This window comes from Dromiciops gliroides, chromosome 3, assembly GCF_019393635.1.
Source record: "Dromiciops gliroides isolate mDroGli1 chromosome 3, mDroGli1.pri, whole genome shotgun sequence".
In the NCBI taxonomy this organism is placed as follows: domain Eukaryota; kingdom Metazoa; phylum Chordata; class Mammalia; order Microbiotheria; family Microbiotheriidae; genus Dromiciops; species Dromiciops gliroides.
Genome location: NC_057863.1, coordinates 11,277,277 through 11,292,397, shown reverse-complemented (window position 1 = coordinate 11,292,397; position 15,121 = coordinate 11,277,277). Strand labels below are relative to the sequence as shown.

Sequence of the window (15,121 nt, the reverse complement as noted above, 5' to 3'; positions counted from 1 at the left end):
AGCCAACAGAGACCTGAGAGAGTCTCTTGTCCAACCTCCCCATTTGGCAGGTGGGGACACTTAGCCTTGGATGAGGTGATCTAGAGAATCCCAGGTAACCCGAGGTCCCAGACTGCAAAGCCAGCACTCTCCCCTTGCCCCACGCTCACATAAGGGAATCCAACATACATGCAGAGTTAGTATGGACAAATCTCACCTTCCTTTACTGAACAGAAGGTTTGTAATGCCTCTGGCTACAGAGCAAACCTCAGTAAACAAAAAGCTACTTTCACAGCATCATGAAATTCTATGGAACACATGGAAATAAAGAAGAAAACGAGCATTGATTAAACACTTACTATGTGCCTGACACTGTGCTAAGCACTTTTTACAAATATCTCATTTGGTCCTCCCAATAAATCCGAGAGTTAGGTGCTATATTTATCCCCATTTAATAGGTGAGGAAACTAAAACAAGCAGAATTATGTGACTGGGGTCACTTACCTATGAAGTGTCTGAGGCAGGATTTGAACTTGTCTTCCTCACTCCAGGTCTATGCTCTATCCACTGTACCATCCAGCTACCCTATAGGCCTTCACTGCTCCCCAACATAAGCCCCCTTGAACACTACTCTAGGCTTAAGGCAATATTGCACATGGGTGTTAACATCCACTCAAAAAACCATAAGTCCTGAGCCCCCACCAGTATGTTTTCTTTTATTAACCCAACTCAAAAAGACATTACTTCATGGCAAAAAGATATTAAAACATCAAAGGAAGAAAAGTGACAGGAAAGAATTCTACACGCACAGAAGGTACACTTTCCCATAGGTTTCCATAGCCCCAGCGAGGGAAAGCACACACCCCCAAAGTACATGAACCAAGAAGCACACACACATATGCTTAGAACAGATTTGATCAAGGCAGCTCATGACATGGTGTGCTTTGCTCTGGGTACTGAGTCATCTCTGTAGGGTGAGATGTCTTCACTCTCCCTGGGTATCTTCTCAGGTCAATGAGCTGCCCTCTGCCCTCTTCAGTACCACCTGGTATTCTGCTACCATCCCCTGGGGCCTGACCACTAGCAAAGCTGCCCTTGGCAAGAGAGGACTTAAAGGCCACCACCCCACCGAGGAAGCCAACAAAAGCCTGAGGCTGAAACTTTTACTGATCCAGCTCTATAATTACATTGGCTTGGGGAGCTTCCCATCTGCTGATGCAGGTCAACAGCTCATCCTTAACAGTCTTAGACATTTACCTGGGGCACTGGAGAGTTAAAGGACTTGCCCCTCCGCATAACACCACTTGACCCCAAAGTCAGCCCTCCACCCAATAAGCCACATGACCCAATCCAGTCGTGCCTCTCTTGATACATTACTTAGAGCTGTTCTTTTTTTTTGTTTGTTTGTTTGTTTTTGTTTTTGTTTTTTTTTTTGTGGGGCAATGGGGGTTAAGTGACTTGCCCAAGGTCACACAGCTAGTAAGTGTCAAGTGTCTGAGGCCGGATTTGAACTCAGATACTCCTGAATCCAGGGCCGGTGCTTTATCCACTACGCCATCTAGCTGCCCCAGAGCTGTTCTTTTGACCACTTTTCACATGGCGCTGACTAACATACAGTCTTCGGCTCCAGTCAACTATCTGAGTTGGGGTTAGACAACTTCTGTTAAATACTGTCAAGTTCCTGATTACTAATCACATTCCTCATACCCATTTCATCAACTTTACCCAACATGGAGGTACATGGAGGTTGGGGCAACAAGGCTTCCTAAGCATCCATAATGCTCCCCAATCACTCCCTTCAAATAAACCTGAGGGCAAGAACAAAAGAACTGGAGGAACCCAACAGTCACCATCCTCTGCCCTAGTTCCATATCCCTATCTTGATTATACATATCTACATATTTATCCCAGTATGAACTTTGTTGGTCTCCTTACACACCGAATCTCAGAGTTGGATGGGACTTGAAAAATCACTGAACCCAGTTCCAGCCATGAGATCTTGGAAAACTGCTTCCTGAGCCTCCATCTAAACAGCTCAGCTCCAGCACTAGGGAGCTCACTGTTCCATGAGTCGGCCCTTCTCACTTTTGAACAGTTCTAACTTGTTAGCAAGCATTTCTTTGTGAAATCTGCCTCCCTGTAACTTTCACCTGTTGGTCCTGGCTCTTCTCCCCAGAACCAAGGAGACCAAGTGTGATAAACCTCCTTCCATGTGAAAGTCCTTTGAATAAAGGGTTATTTTTATCCACTCCAAATAATTTTTTTCCCTCAAGATTAAACATTTCCAGTTCCCCAGTGATTGTGGTATGGCAAGCATCCAAGTCCCATCACCATCCCCTGCATACTTTGTAGCTTGTCAAAATCCCTTCCTAAACTGTGGGCCACACAAACGATCCTGATGCTCCAAGTGTGGCCTGACCAACACAGAGGGCAACAGACTACCATCTACCCCATCCTGGGTCCAGTGGCCTAAGTGCTCTAGGTTTAGGGACATCTTAGTCATTGTGTCATCCCATAGAGTCTGCAATCTAATTAAGCCCCAAGGTCTTATTTTGCATAAACTGCTTGATCTGCACATTCTCTCCCTCCCCCTTCCCCTCCTGTTCTTGTACAGTAGTCATCATCTGGGGACTTTGCATTTGTCCCTACTACTTAATCCACTATTTTAACCTGTAAAGCTCTCTGGATGCTCATTGGGTCATCTTGCATGTGAACACTCCCCAACCCAGCCTCATATTGCCAATGAAATTGACAAACCGGCCAGCTATGACATCATCCACGGACCCAGCATATATGGATTGATTTATCAAAGTCATTGATAGATAAAATAAAGACAGAGCCCTCCGGGTCTGGTCTGTCAACAGTTCTGAATCTACCTGACAGTACCATAACCAGCCCATATCTCTGTACCTCTTCACTCTGTCTCCCTGTTTCCATGCCCAGGATCACCATGTCACTAGTCACCTGAGCTCCTGTTCTTGGAGTCCTCCTTGACTCTCCCCTCCCCCTCCTCATACTTTCAGTTGCCAAGCCTTATCAACTCCACCTTGCTAACATTCTGCTCTCACGCAAAGTCTCTCCCATAGTTCAGACCTTTATCACTTAGACTAGTGCAACTCCCTTCTAATTGGATTCCCTGCCTCTGGGAGCTGCTCCCTCCACACTTTTACCACACTGATATTCTTAAAATGAAGATCTGACCAGGGATCCTAAAAAATTGGAAGTGGCTCCTTGTCGCCCTCAGGATAAATACAAAATCCTTAGTCTGACATTTAAGGCCCTTTCAAAATCTGGTAACCAATCAAACAATCAATCAATAAACATTTATAAAGTGCCTCCTTTGATGATGGCACTGGGTTACAAAAGGCAAAAGACAGTCCCTGCCCTCCCTGAGCTTACAATCTAATCAGGAGACAGCATGGAAACGAATATATACAAAGCAAGCTCTATACAGGGTGAATAGGAAATAAGTAACAGAGAGAAGGGTTAAGAAGGGTTGGGCTTGCCTTTGGGGGGGGGTTGTTGGGGGTTTTTTGTTTGTTTTTTACGAGGCAGTGGGGGTTAAGTGACTTGCCCAGAGTCACACAGCTAGTAGTGTCAAGTGTCTGAGGCTGGATTTGAACTTTGGGTCCTCCTGACTCCAGGGCTGGTGCTTTATCCACTGCGCCACCTAGCTGCCCCTCGCCTTTCTGGACTTACATTATTTCCCTTAACACAGTCCCTTTTCTAGTCCAAATGGCCTTCTTGCTGTTTCTGGTAGTTGAAATCTCATCAACAGCTCCCATGTCTCATCTTCCACATTTGCACCTTATAGGGTCCCTTATGCCTTTGAATGCATGACTTGGGAACCACACCTTGATGACAGGGCTTATTTCATTTCCATATTTGAATCTCCAGTGGCTGGCACACAGTAGGTATTTAATAAATGCTTGCTGAATTGAGTTGAATGTACACAGTGGGTATTTAATAAATGCTTGCTGAATTGAGTTGAATGTATTGATGGACTAACATAAGGGGTTCCCCTTTAACCTCATGTCATAATATGGGCAATCATCCCCAAACATATTTTACAAACAAAGAGTCAATATGCCTCTTTTGATCATTTTTAACATGTATCACAGTCCTTAGCTTACATCGGGCCTGACGGCATGTTTATTAGCCTTTGTCATTCTTTGAATTCATCTTGCTCTCCTGCCTCTGCTTGCCTCCATCCATCGTGTTAACCCATCGACTCTCTCCCACACAGTGTGTTAACAGTGGCTGTCTTGTTGAGCTTGCCCAGGAGATGATGGTCATCATGGTGGGGAAGCAAATCTTCAACAACGTATTGGAAATCCTCATCCCGTAAGTTGCATCCGGAAGTGGCCTGAACTAATAACTAGAGGGCCAGGCTTGGAGTCTGACAATTGCTGGCTCTGTGACTCTAGTCAAGTCACTTCGTCATTCACCATTTGGGTTTCCTTGTCTATAAAATGAGAGAGCTGGACTGAATGACCTCTAACATTCTATAATTCTGAGCGACAGGACTGATGTAGGCCTTGAAAACAAAGGACGGCCTATGTTGTTGAGGGACCATGACGATAGGATAGTCCATTTAGAACCAGAAAGGACCTTAGAGGTCATAAAGTCCGACCTACATCTAACCTTTGTCCTCCATCTTCTATCTGATAGGAAACTGAGCCCCAGCAGGTGAGGAGGGACTTCCCCCGGCTCATCCTGCCAGCTAGCTGCAGAGCTGGGCTTGAAAACCAAATCCATAGCTTTTTCCACAGTGCCACTCAAATTTTTGCCAAATATTATTTTTAAAATCCTCATGGTATTCACATTTCCCCCTCTGGCCGTCCCTCATGCCTGAAATGCTCTCCCTCTTCAACTATTGAGCTCCCTGACCTCCTCTAAGTCTCCAATAAAACCCCACCTTCTACAGAAAGCCTTCCCTAGCCCCTCTTAATTCCAATGTCTTCCCTCCATTGTCTCCTGTTTATCCTTTATATAGCTTGCTTTGTCTTCCCCATTAGATTGAAAAATACTTGAGGGCAGGGACTGTCTTTTATCTCCTTTTGTATCTCCAGCACTCAGCCTAGTGTAGGCACTTAATAAATGTTTATTGATTATTGACTAAAATTATGAGGGTGGCCAATCTTCTAATGAGATCATAGATCTCGACCTAGAAGGGACCCAAGGGACCACCTAGCCCAGACCTTTCATTTTACAGAGAAGGAAACACACCCAGAGAGGTTGTGACTTGCTGAAGGTGACCTTCAGAAGGGTCCTTGAGATATTCCATAAGATCACAGGAAAGCAGAAGAAAATATGAAGAAGCAGAGTTGCCTTTGATTATGGGAGAAGGGTTCTCTAAAGCATCCTGGTTGTAAGCACTCAATCCCAGGCTACAACAGGGACCACACCAAGAGCATCCATTCTTGGGAAGAACACAAGATTAGCCCTTCTGAAAAAGCAGCATGGCCCTGACTTCCCCAGCCTGGAACATCTGGGTCTAGGCAAGCAGCAGCCTTCTGGAAGCTACTGGATGATACTCTCATGCATGTTAGTTTGGCTCAAGCTCCTATCAGGTTGTCCTTTTCATCTAACTTGGGAAAGCATATTCCCAGGTCTTGATGCTTGTAATTAGGTCCCTTTTGAGTCTCCCTTTCTAAAGACTAAATGTATTTCATGTCTGATAAGAGCTTTCCTTCTCACTAAGCCAGAAATTAGCCTTGCTCCCCTCTTCCTCATCCTGTCTTTGAAATACCTACCCACCCTCACAAGATGACCCTTGTATAAGGATGTGTCCTGTGAGTTCTGAGAGCCAGCAAAATGTTAGTCCTGTAACCGTGGAGCCAACCGCCCAGCCCTCCGCTCATAGAAGAACTCTGGTTGATACTAATGCCCATAGGAATTTATTGGGCTACTTTCTTACCACTTCTGGGCTTTCCCCTCTGTTGATATCCAGGAAACTGAAATCATGGAAACAAAGAAAAAAGCTTCATGCCAAGCAAAAGAGGAAAGATGAGAAGACGACCTCAAACATCCTTTGGGAGGCAAACTATGAGCTTCTGGAATACGAAGGGCTATTTCAGGAATACCTGGAGATGGGTAAGAACCAAGGCTTATCAGCCATTGCTTGTAGGACAGCGGGGTTGGGACAAGTAAAGGAGTGATGATGGAGAGAGGGCATGATGCTTAAAGGTCGCACTCATCTGATGAATTTCTCTTCTGGTGGAATTAGAGTCTTCTCTCTCCATTTCCCCTTCATCCTCAGAAGTGCAGGATTGGGGAAGCTTGGCTAGACAGGAATTCTAGAGATCTTACTGTCAACCTGCAAGCCACATGGGGCATCCGCAGGGTCACCTGGTAGCCACCAAAGCTAATGCTTTGTGAGAACAGCGACCCAAAGGAGAGAATCTGGGCATCCATCTTGGTCCATTGGAAGAACAACATAAATAAAATCTCTCTGGAAAAGACCAGTCTTCACTCACTAACTCCAAACCTAGCAAATAGTCAGCAAGATGGAAGGGAATTTTAGAGCAGAAATAGAAAAAACTCCCATGATTCACAAGGTTAAGTGTGTGGGATGGGAAGAGATGAACGGGATATGTATGTTGGGAGGTGGGGGAAATGGGGAAGTACTGGGAAGGATCTGCAATGAGTGCACTGAGAATGATTGGAGGGGTGCCAGCTAAATACCAGTGGCACAACATTATTCCTAGACCCAGAAAAAATGATATTTGAGCACTGAGCATATATAATCCTGTTATAATCAGCCTGTCTTCCAGGGCCATCCCACCCCCACCCTGCCCCACTCCCCCCACCAAGACCTTTTTGAAACAGAGTAGAATAAGAACTCAAAAAGCAGATAAGGAACGGGGAGAGGACCCAAAGAAGGGGCAGGATAGAAGAGAAGCTTTTTGTGGGCATGGACTATGGCACTTCTAGTTTTGAATCCACAACTCCTGACAGGTCTTTAATCATTGTTTATCAACTCAGGGAAAGCCCCAGGACAAAGGGCACCAAATGCCCGTAGCCAAAGAGATAAAAATAGTCAAGTCTGGTTAAAAAACAAACAAACAAAAAAAACCCTGGTAAGAATAGAAAGTCCGTGAGCCAACCTTTCCTTTTTCTGTATGGTCCCATCCCACCTAACTTTGGAAACAGCCTCAGGGAATGAATAATAATGACCCTGGTGCAGTTCATTTAGGGAGGCTCTTGGACCACAGAGCCCCGCCCCCCTCCCCCATTCCCCAAGCCATCTTGGGGCCATTGCTATAACTTCCCATTTGTTAGTGCCGGGCATATCGTACCCACTGGTATAGCCCTTCCAGAGCCCGAGGCCCCTCCACCTTCTGTGAGTCATCAGAAGAGGGTGACGGGGGCAGTAGATACTCCTCATTGAAGACTGTGCTTACCTGGAGAGATGCTGGGGGTGCAGTGGAAGGCAGACTGGCTTTGAGGTCCGAGGGCCAGGGCTTGAGAAACACCCCTGCAGCCCTGGAGACTCGCCTAAGCTCTCTGATCCCAATGCAGTGATACAGTTTGGATTCATCACCATCTTTGTGGCCGCCTGCCCTCTTGCACCGCTGTTCGCCCTCCTCAATAACTGGCTCGAGATCCGCCTTGATGCCCAGAAGTTTGTCTGCCAGTACCGGCGCCCAGTGGCAGAAAAAGCCCAGAACATCGGCATCTGGTTTTGTCTCCTGCAGACTCTCACCCACTTGGCGGTCTTAAGTAATGTGAGTAGCTCTGGGCTCCTGAGGACTGAGGGGAATGGCTCCGAGTGGAGAGAGTCGGGAGAGGAGGGGAAAGAGGCTTGGGATCCGCCCTTGTGATGAGCTGCCACAGAGGCCAGGGAATGGATTTCTTAGAGTATGTGGAGGGTGGGAAAGGCAGGCCGCTCTTACTGAAGATGGCTCCTCCGTGCCCTGGGGCTGCCCATTGGGAAGCGGGTTCGCCAAGGACAGGAGCCTTAAGATGTTTGTAGTGTCTTCTGGCCTTTCCACGTGAAAGGGAAGATCCTTTGCCTTTGCCCTAAGCTTGAAAGCAGGTGGGAAGGTCTCCGTGCCCACAGCTGAGAAGCTGCTACCTTCCTTCCAGGCCCTCCTCATCGCCTTCACTTCTGACTTCCTGCAAAGGGCCTATTACCAGTACACCCATTCTTACGACCTCCACGGATACATCAACTTTACCCTGGCCCAGGCCCCCCAGGCCTTCACCTCCAAATACAACCACACATGCAGGTGAGGCGGGTGGGGGCACACTTAGTGTCTGCGCTGGGCTGGGGCCTGTTTGGTTTGTTCTCCAGGAAGCTGCCTCAGTGTAACACAGAAGGGAGGGAAGGAGAGGGGAAAGCAGGGAGAGCTAGATGACCTTGAAGAGCGAGATGACCTTGAATGCCTTTCTCTACTCCCTTCTCTCATTGAATTGAGAAGTCCCTTGGAAAGGAGGTTCCTCTAGAAAGTGGCCTCCACCTATTCAGTTTTCTATTGTTTGTACTGATTTGTACGTTATCTTCTCCTTTGGAAGGTAGACTCCTTGAGGGCAGGGATTGTTTGGGGCTTTTTTTAGTCTGTCCAGCACTTAGCAAAGACACTTAATCAGTTGTTGGTTGGTGGCCTGAATTCAAGTCTTACCTCAGACCCATACTAGTTATGTGTTGTGATAGTGTATACAACCCTGGGAAAGTCACTTAGTCATTCTGATCCTCGGATTGGTCCTCACCTGTAAACAACTCATCTTCCTAGGGGCAGCTAGGTGGCGCAGGGGATAAAGCACCGGCCCTGAGTTCAAATCTGGCCTCAGACACTTGACACTAGCTGCGTGACCCTGGGCAGCAAGTCACTTAACCCCTCATTGCCCTGCAAAAACAACAACAACAACAACAAAAAAAAAAACTGATCTTCCTGAGCTCAAATCTGACCTTAGACTCTTGCTAGCTGTGTGACCCAGAGCGAGTCACTTCGCCCTGTTTGCCTCAGTTTCCTCCTCTGTAAAATGAGCTGGAGAAGGAAATGGCAAACCACCCCAAATGGTGTCACGAGAGTCAGACACAACTGAAAAATAACCGAACAACCACAACAACAAAGACCACTTTTAGCTTTAAAGAATGCTCCTCTTCTCTGGGGATCTTTGGTCTGGAGGGACAACACAATAGCTGTCTTCTATGCTCAAAAACTAAACCAAGTCGGTGAGCATTGATTAAGCACCTACTATATGCCAGGTACTGCGCTAGGGGACGGGAATACAAAGGAAGGCTAGAATGGGATCCCTGTTCCCAAGGATCTCCTTCTAACAGGGACACCCTGCCAGCAGCAGAGTCCACAAAGCTGTTATGCGTGAGGTACTGGAATCGTTCTGTTGCAAAGGACAGACCCAGAAGCAGCGCGTGGAAGTTGCCGGGAGGGTGTTGGAGAGCCCTCCCCACTCTTAGAGCTGCCCAGGGTTAGAGGAGAATGGGGGTGCTTGGGTCCCCGATCGATGGAGGACACTGCTTTCCCCCCATTGGGGTGGTGACTCTGTGGGGACAGGTTGGGCCAGCTCCATCTCATAGCCCAGGACTCGTTCCAGATCAAATCAAACCTAGCCAGGAGGCTTTCTTGTACATCAGGAGCTTCTCTAGAGAACCAGTGATTGGGGTAACCCCAAACCCTTTCTGGAGCCCCCATCAGTGGAGGCCGACCTAGAGTATTCTGCTTTGAGGGGTTCAGATACCATCGAGTCTAAACAGGGAGCATTATGGGTGGGATTTGAACCCACCTCCACAGTCAGTTCCATTTTCCACTGTACTCTAAATTATTACAGCATCAGAACCTATTTTAATTAATATTTTAAATTTGACTCATTGGGTCAATGAGGAGGTAGCTATGTGTGCTCTGCCTCTGACCGAAGGTGGTCTCCAATGACTTATTGGATTCTGGAAGATTGGAGCTCTTATCAAGAAGCTAGAGGGCATGGGAATGGGCAGGGGGCAGGAAGGGATATAGGAGAAGGAGAGTTGAAGGAGTGGAAGCTGAGGAAAAGGTAGGCAGAATATAGGATGGGGTGTGTGGCTAACCGGGGTGAAGTCAGCCAGCTGGGTAGGAGAATGCAGGGAAGAAGATGTTAACATACCCCAGACTCCTCCTCTCGAAGGTTCTCATGGAGGACCCCGAGCTGGCTGGAGGAGAATCGCACACACAAGTGTTTTCACCAAGGACCCACCAGGAATTTGTGATGCATATGGCTCAGGGGCTGCCAGTCTTGGCCAGGGTTGGGAAGATGCCCAAGCCTAGTTCCCCATCTCACTGGCCTTTTGCTTTGCTTTCTTTTTTGTTTTGTTTTGTTTTGTTTTTGTGGGGCAATGAGGGTTAAGTGACTTGCCCAGGGTCACACAGCTAGTGTCAAGTGTCTGAGGCTGGATTTGAACTCAGGTCCTCCTGAATCCAAGGCCAGTGCTTTATCCACTGCGCCATCTAGCCGCCCTCGCTTTGCTTTCTTACATCACACGAGGAATGGGAAGTGCTTCCAAGTCAACATCACTCATCGTCGCCATTTGCTTTTTAGGTACCAGGCTTTCAGAGGGGACGATGGTCAGTATTCTTTTACTTTCTGGAACCTTCTGGCAATCCGTCTGGCCTTCGTCATAGTGTTTGAGGTACCGTTTGCCGTCAGCTTTGGCCTTTGGGATCCTTCCTGCCCCAGCCCCTCCCTGGCCTCTCAGACCAGCGCTGCTGCCCCTTGAGCCCAGGAGCATGACCTTCCTCCTGCCCCTGTCCCACCAGAGCCTGGGGGGAAGGAGCCCCTTTTCTCTACCCCAACTCTTCCACCTTCCTCACCGCCCGCTTGTGCTTCGCCCACAGCACGTCATCTTCTCCGTGGCCTGGTTGATTGATGCCATCGTGCCCGATATCCCAGAGTCGGTGGAAATCAAAGTGAAGCATGAACGCTACCTGGCCAAGCAAGCCTTGGCTGACCATGAGGTGACTCCTGGGACCAAGCCCTTTCCCAGCGGCCCTCCTCGGTCCTAGACGTGGGGGTGGGCGGCCAGAGCAGGCAGTTCCTCTGGGGCAGCCCTGCAGAGACCGCCATGCTTTCCCCATGACCCTCCCCTCTCCAGGGAGGAAGGTGGCAGCTCAGTCCCTCCTACAGAGGGTGGTAGAGAGAGCCCTGGGTTTGAATCCTGCCTCAGGCACCTCCTAGCACGTGAGCCAGGGGCAGGATCCACTTCAGTTCAGCATTGGTTTCATCAGTAAAAGGAGTGGTGGAATAGGGTGGGCCCGAGGTCCCTTCCAGATCTCAGTGACCATCCTCCTCCTCCCCCTCCCCCACAAAGGCCCAGAGAGACTGGTAGGGAACAGGCCAGTTTGGACTGCTCCCCAGCAGAGGGCGACTTGTAGCTGATGCCACCCTCTTTGCCATTAACAGGACTAGCTGACGGACCCAATGCCCTAAGCTTTGTGAAACTGCCTTCCGTGATCTCATCTGTCCTTGAAGTCTGCGAGGCTTTACATGGGGGCCAAGGGGAAGACACATGACTTTTGAGGATACAAAGGGTCGTTAGAGCCTCCAGGACTTAAGAGCTTGAGCCCCCCAAAGCTTAACCAGAGACAGGCAAAGGCTCGGCTTTCATCCGCGCCTCTATTGGCATGCAGGGCACCCAGAGGAGAGAGCATCTTAAATAATAAGGGTCTTAAGGGTCTGGTGACCATTTTATTCCCATTTCACAGTAAGGAAGAAAAATCAAGGATTGCTCCAAGTCTTGGTTAACTAAGTGTCCACTGGGGCTTTGGAGTCAGAGGACCCAGGTTCAAATCCTCCCTTGGCTGCTCACTAGCTGTGTGACCTTGAGCAAGTCCCCTGACTTTTCTGAACCTCAGCTTCCTCCCTGGTGAAAGGAGGGAGTTGAGCTCAATGGCTATCAGAGCTGGGATCTAGAAAAGCAACCACTAGACCATTGTGACCCAACATTTCCACTGGGCAACGCATTCAAACTCGGCAAAGGGGGGACCCCAGAACCTTCCCAAACACCAAGAACTTCTCTTCAAATGTCCCCCTTTGCCCATCTTGTGGCCGCTCTCATGTTTCCCACAATTGTTCAACCACCACTAGGAGTGGCTCAGCCATCGCATAGGCAGCTGGGTAATGCCCTTGAGAGAATGTCGGAGCTGGGAAGACCCAAGTTCAAATCCAACCTCAAGCACTTGACTAGCTTTGTGCCTCCTGGCACACCACAGAACCTGCCTACCTCAGTTTCCTCATCTGTAAAATGGCGCCATGAATAGCACCTCCCTCCCTCCCAGGGTCTTCACCAGGATTCAATGAGATGTTTGTAAAATGCCTTGTGAACCTTAAAGCGTTCTAGCGATGCTTGCTACAATTATTTCAGCACCTTGAGGTAGTGCTCATGGAGGCCAGGGGGCTCGAATCCATCAGGAGGGGCTCTTCATGGCCTCATTTGACAGACGAGGAAACTGAGGCAGCGTGGTGATCTCTGTAGCATCTCCTTCCTTTTCTTGGCTGTGGATTCTCTGCTAGCCATTTCTGTACTGCCCTTTCCAATGGGACAGAGTTGGCAGAGAAAAGAGAAAGATCATTGGGCCACCCTGCCTCTACTCCGTTGCCATGGCCCAAGCCCCACCCAAGCAAACCACCTCCTCTTTCTCTGTGGGTTTTCCCGAAGCACACACTCCGATTTTTCTTCCTCCCTGGAATCCCTTCCCCTTTCCTCTTCAGAATCTAATTCCTGAGCACCTCCCGCCTTTCTTGGGAAGATTCCCCGGTAGAATTGCAATCCCTGGGATCCTGCCTATCCCTTCCTCTGAAATCTAAAATCCCGACCGCAGGTTATAGCATCCACAATCCAAATACCTCTATCACAAACTCTAAGAAGAAACGGTCACTCCCCAAGAAACCCCCCATCATTTCTTCTGCTTCCTGACCATTTAGTGAGAGTCAGACCCAGAATAAAAGGGTTGCTTCACTTTTTGAAGGATGAGATTATGATTAAGGAAAATGAAGGCGCTATTGCCTGCTCTGCTTTTGGTAGCAGATGTCTGGATGGCTGAAACCCTACACTACTCTAGCATGTCTGGATAACCGAAGTCCCCCATCCCCAACAAATCATGCCTTCATGCCAGGCTTATGATCTGTCACCTCATCTATTTCCTCCTCTCTGCCCAAGTGGCGTGTAGTATCTGCCAATGACAAACCCCCAAGCGTTCCCTATTAGGCTTAAGATACAATGCTGACACCCCCCACCCCCACCCAAAACTGGACTCCAGTCCTAGGTTTCCTACCACCAAGTCCTCTCGATAACCCTGAGGCCAAATGTCCCCCCTGGAGCTAGCCAAGATTTCATTGACTTTAACAATAGTTTTCAGGTTCTTGGCAGTATCATTTGGCCCATGTGCCGAACACCGGAAGTGGGAAGCTGTCATCTTTTTAAATGAGTATTGGGAGGTCCTCTTAGGTCTTCAATACATGCCCCAGGAACAAACCCGGTCCTCTTTCTGATGCAGTGGTAAACAAACAGCTGCTTTGGTAGCTCTCTTCAGGGAATCATCCACTATTAATTACTCTTAACTTCTTCCCGTCACTAGATGCCTTCTCATCAAGAGCTTCTCAGGGTCTATGGTCTCTTCCTTGGTACAAGGAGCCACACTTTTGTCCTCAGCCACCATCTATTGTTGATTCTTCTCCTCTCCATCCTTCCAGCAAGGATACAGTTCCCCCTCCTCAGCCTTAGGTCCCCTATTTTCTCCTGTTGAAGTCTCACTTTCAGTTCCTATTGGGAACACTCCATTGTCCCTGACCACTGGGGCGGGTGGAGTCCTTCTCCAGGATGCCTACATCTGGAACATCAGCGAGTCACTCAGCTGTGGGAGAAATACAACTTTCATGTGGTTGATGCAGGTCACCCTTCATACATGCTGGGAATTTTTTTTTTTTAAAGTACCTTACCAGGGGCAGCGAGGTGGCGCGCTGGATAGAGCACCGGTCCTGGAGTCAGGAGTACCCGAGTTCAAATCCGGCCTCAGACACTTAACACTTACTAGCTGTGTGACCCTGGGCAAGTCACTTAACCCCAATTCCCTCACTTAAAAAACCAAAAGTACCTTACCCCCAAGTACCGACTTGAAATTCTTGGTCACTTATCCAATCTCCCCTTTCCACCTTGCATCAACAATTTGTGCCATTCTAATAATTTGCTTAACTCTCCCATTATTCCTTAACTCTTTGATTATTCCCTAATTACTTACCTAATCTACTCCTTTCTTTTTCCTTTCTGAGTCATCCTCTTCAGATTCCTGTTCCTTGATCCTTCCCCTCAACTGTCTTTCACAAAAGCCAAAAGTAGTGCCTAAACCCCTATCTGGACCTGGAGATGACAGTACTTTTACCATTTCCACAATTTCTCCCAAATTCAGGCTCTGACCTTTACTAGTTCAAACCTCTCCAAGGCTGGAAGGAGACAGATGAAGGAACTGAGGCTCAGACTCTAAGCACTTCTATAAATTGCCCCCTTCCCCTGGCCACTCTATTCGTTTTCTTGCTTGGCATAAAGGAGAGATAGGTGGAGTCAAACCCCTTCTCCAACGGGAGCTACCTGGGTGACCTTAAGTCACTTAGCAAGTCCCATAACCTTAAGCCTCAGTTTCCTTACCTGCAAAATGAAGGGACTTAACTATGGCTGGCTCCCCTCTGGCCCACAGATCAAAAACATTCATGGGGGAAAATGCTAATGCCACCCTATAGGACTCAAGCAATCAAACCCAATGTGTGCACAAGCTGGGAACACAAAACTCGGCTGACTGTAAAGGTGGGTGAGGACAAAAGCACAGTGATAAGTCCCCACCCCACCCCCAAAACAAATGAGCAACGTGTAACAGCACATTAGTATCACTGTAGGAGACAAAATGGGCTAAATAGGTTTTCTCCTTTCTCCTTTGATCCTTCCTTGAGACAGATTCTCTTTGGGACAAACCCAGCCAAAGACCAAGAGATTCAATTGGAATTTGGAGATCAGGAGAGCTAGCACCCATCAACAAGCAGAAGTAGCAACGAGGCGTGCCAATGGCTAACTGTTCAGGAGGAAAGGCGCTTGATGTGGAGACGAAACAAGGGCTCTAGGCTGCTGTGACTGGATTTCAAGGATCCAGGTCACCAATCA

General features: G+C 48.2%; 1 protein-coding gene across 1 annotated transcript in view; it reads left to right on the top strand.

Annotated features, from left to right (window-relative positions):
- Window positions 1-15,121, top strand: part of ANO7 (anoctamin 7) — a 78,067-nt gene that overhangs the window by 62,575 nt on the left and 371 nt on the right. The window contains exons 17-23 of the mRNA XM_043993310.1: window positions 4,226-4,323; window positions 5,933-6,075; window positions 7,504-7,709; window positions 8,071-8,213; window positions 10,516-10,606; window positions 10,812-10,931; window positions 14,918-14,952. Coding sequence (XP_043849245.1) covers window positions 4,226-4,323; window positions 5,933-6,075; window positions 7,504-7,709; window positions 8,071-8,213; window positions 10,516-10,606; window positions 10,812-10,931; window positions 14,918-14,952 — 836 coding nt within the window. The remainder of the gene's footprint in view (window positions 1-4,225; window positions 4,324-5,932; window positions 6,076-7,503; window positions 7,710-8,070; window positions 8,214-10,515; window positions 10,607-10,811; window positions 10,932-14,917; window positions 14,953-15,121) is intronic.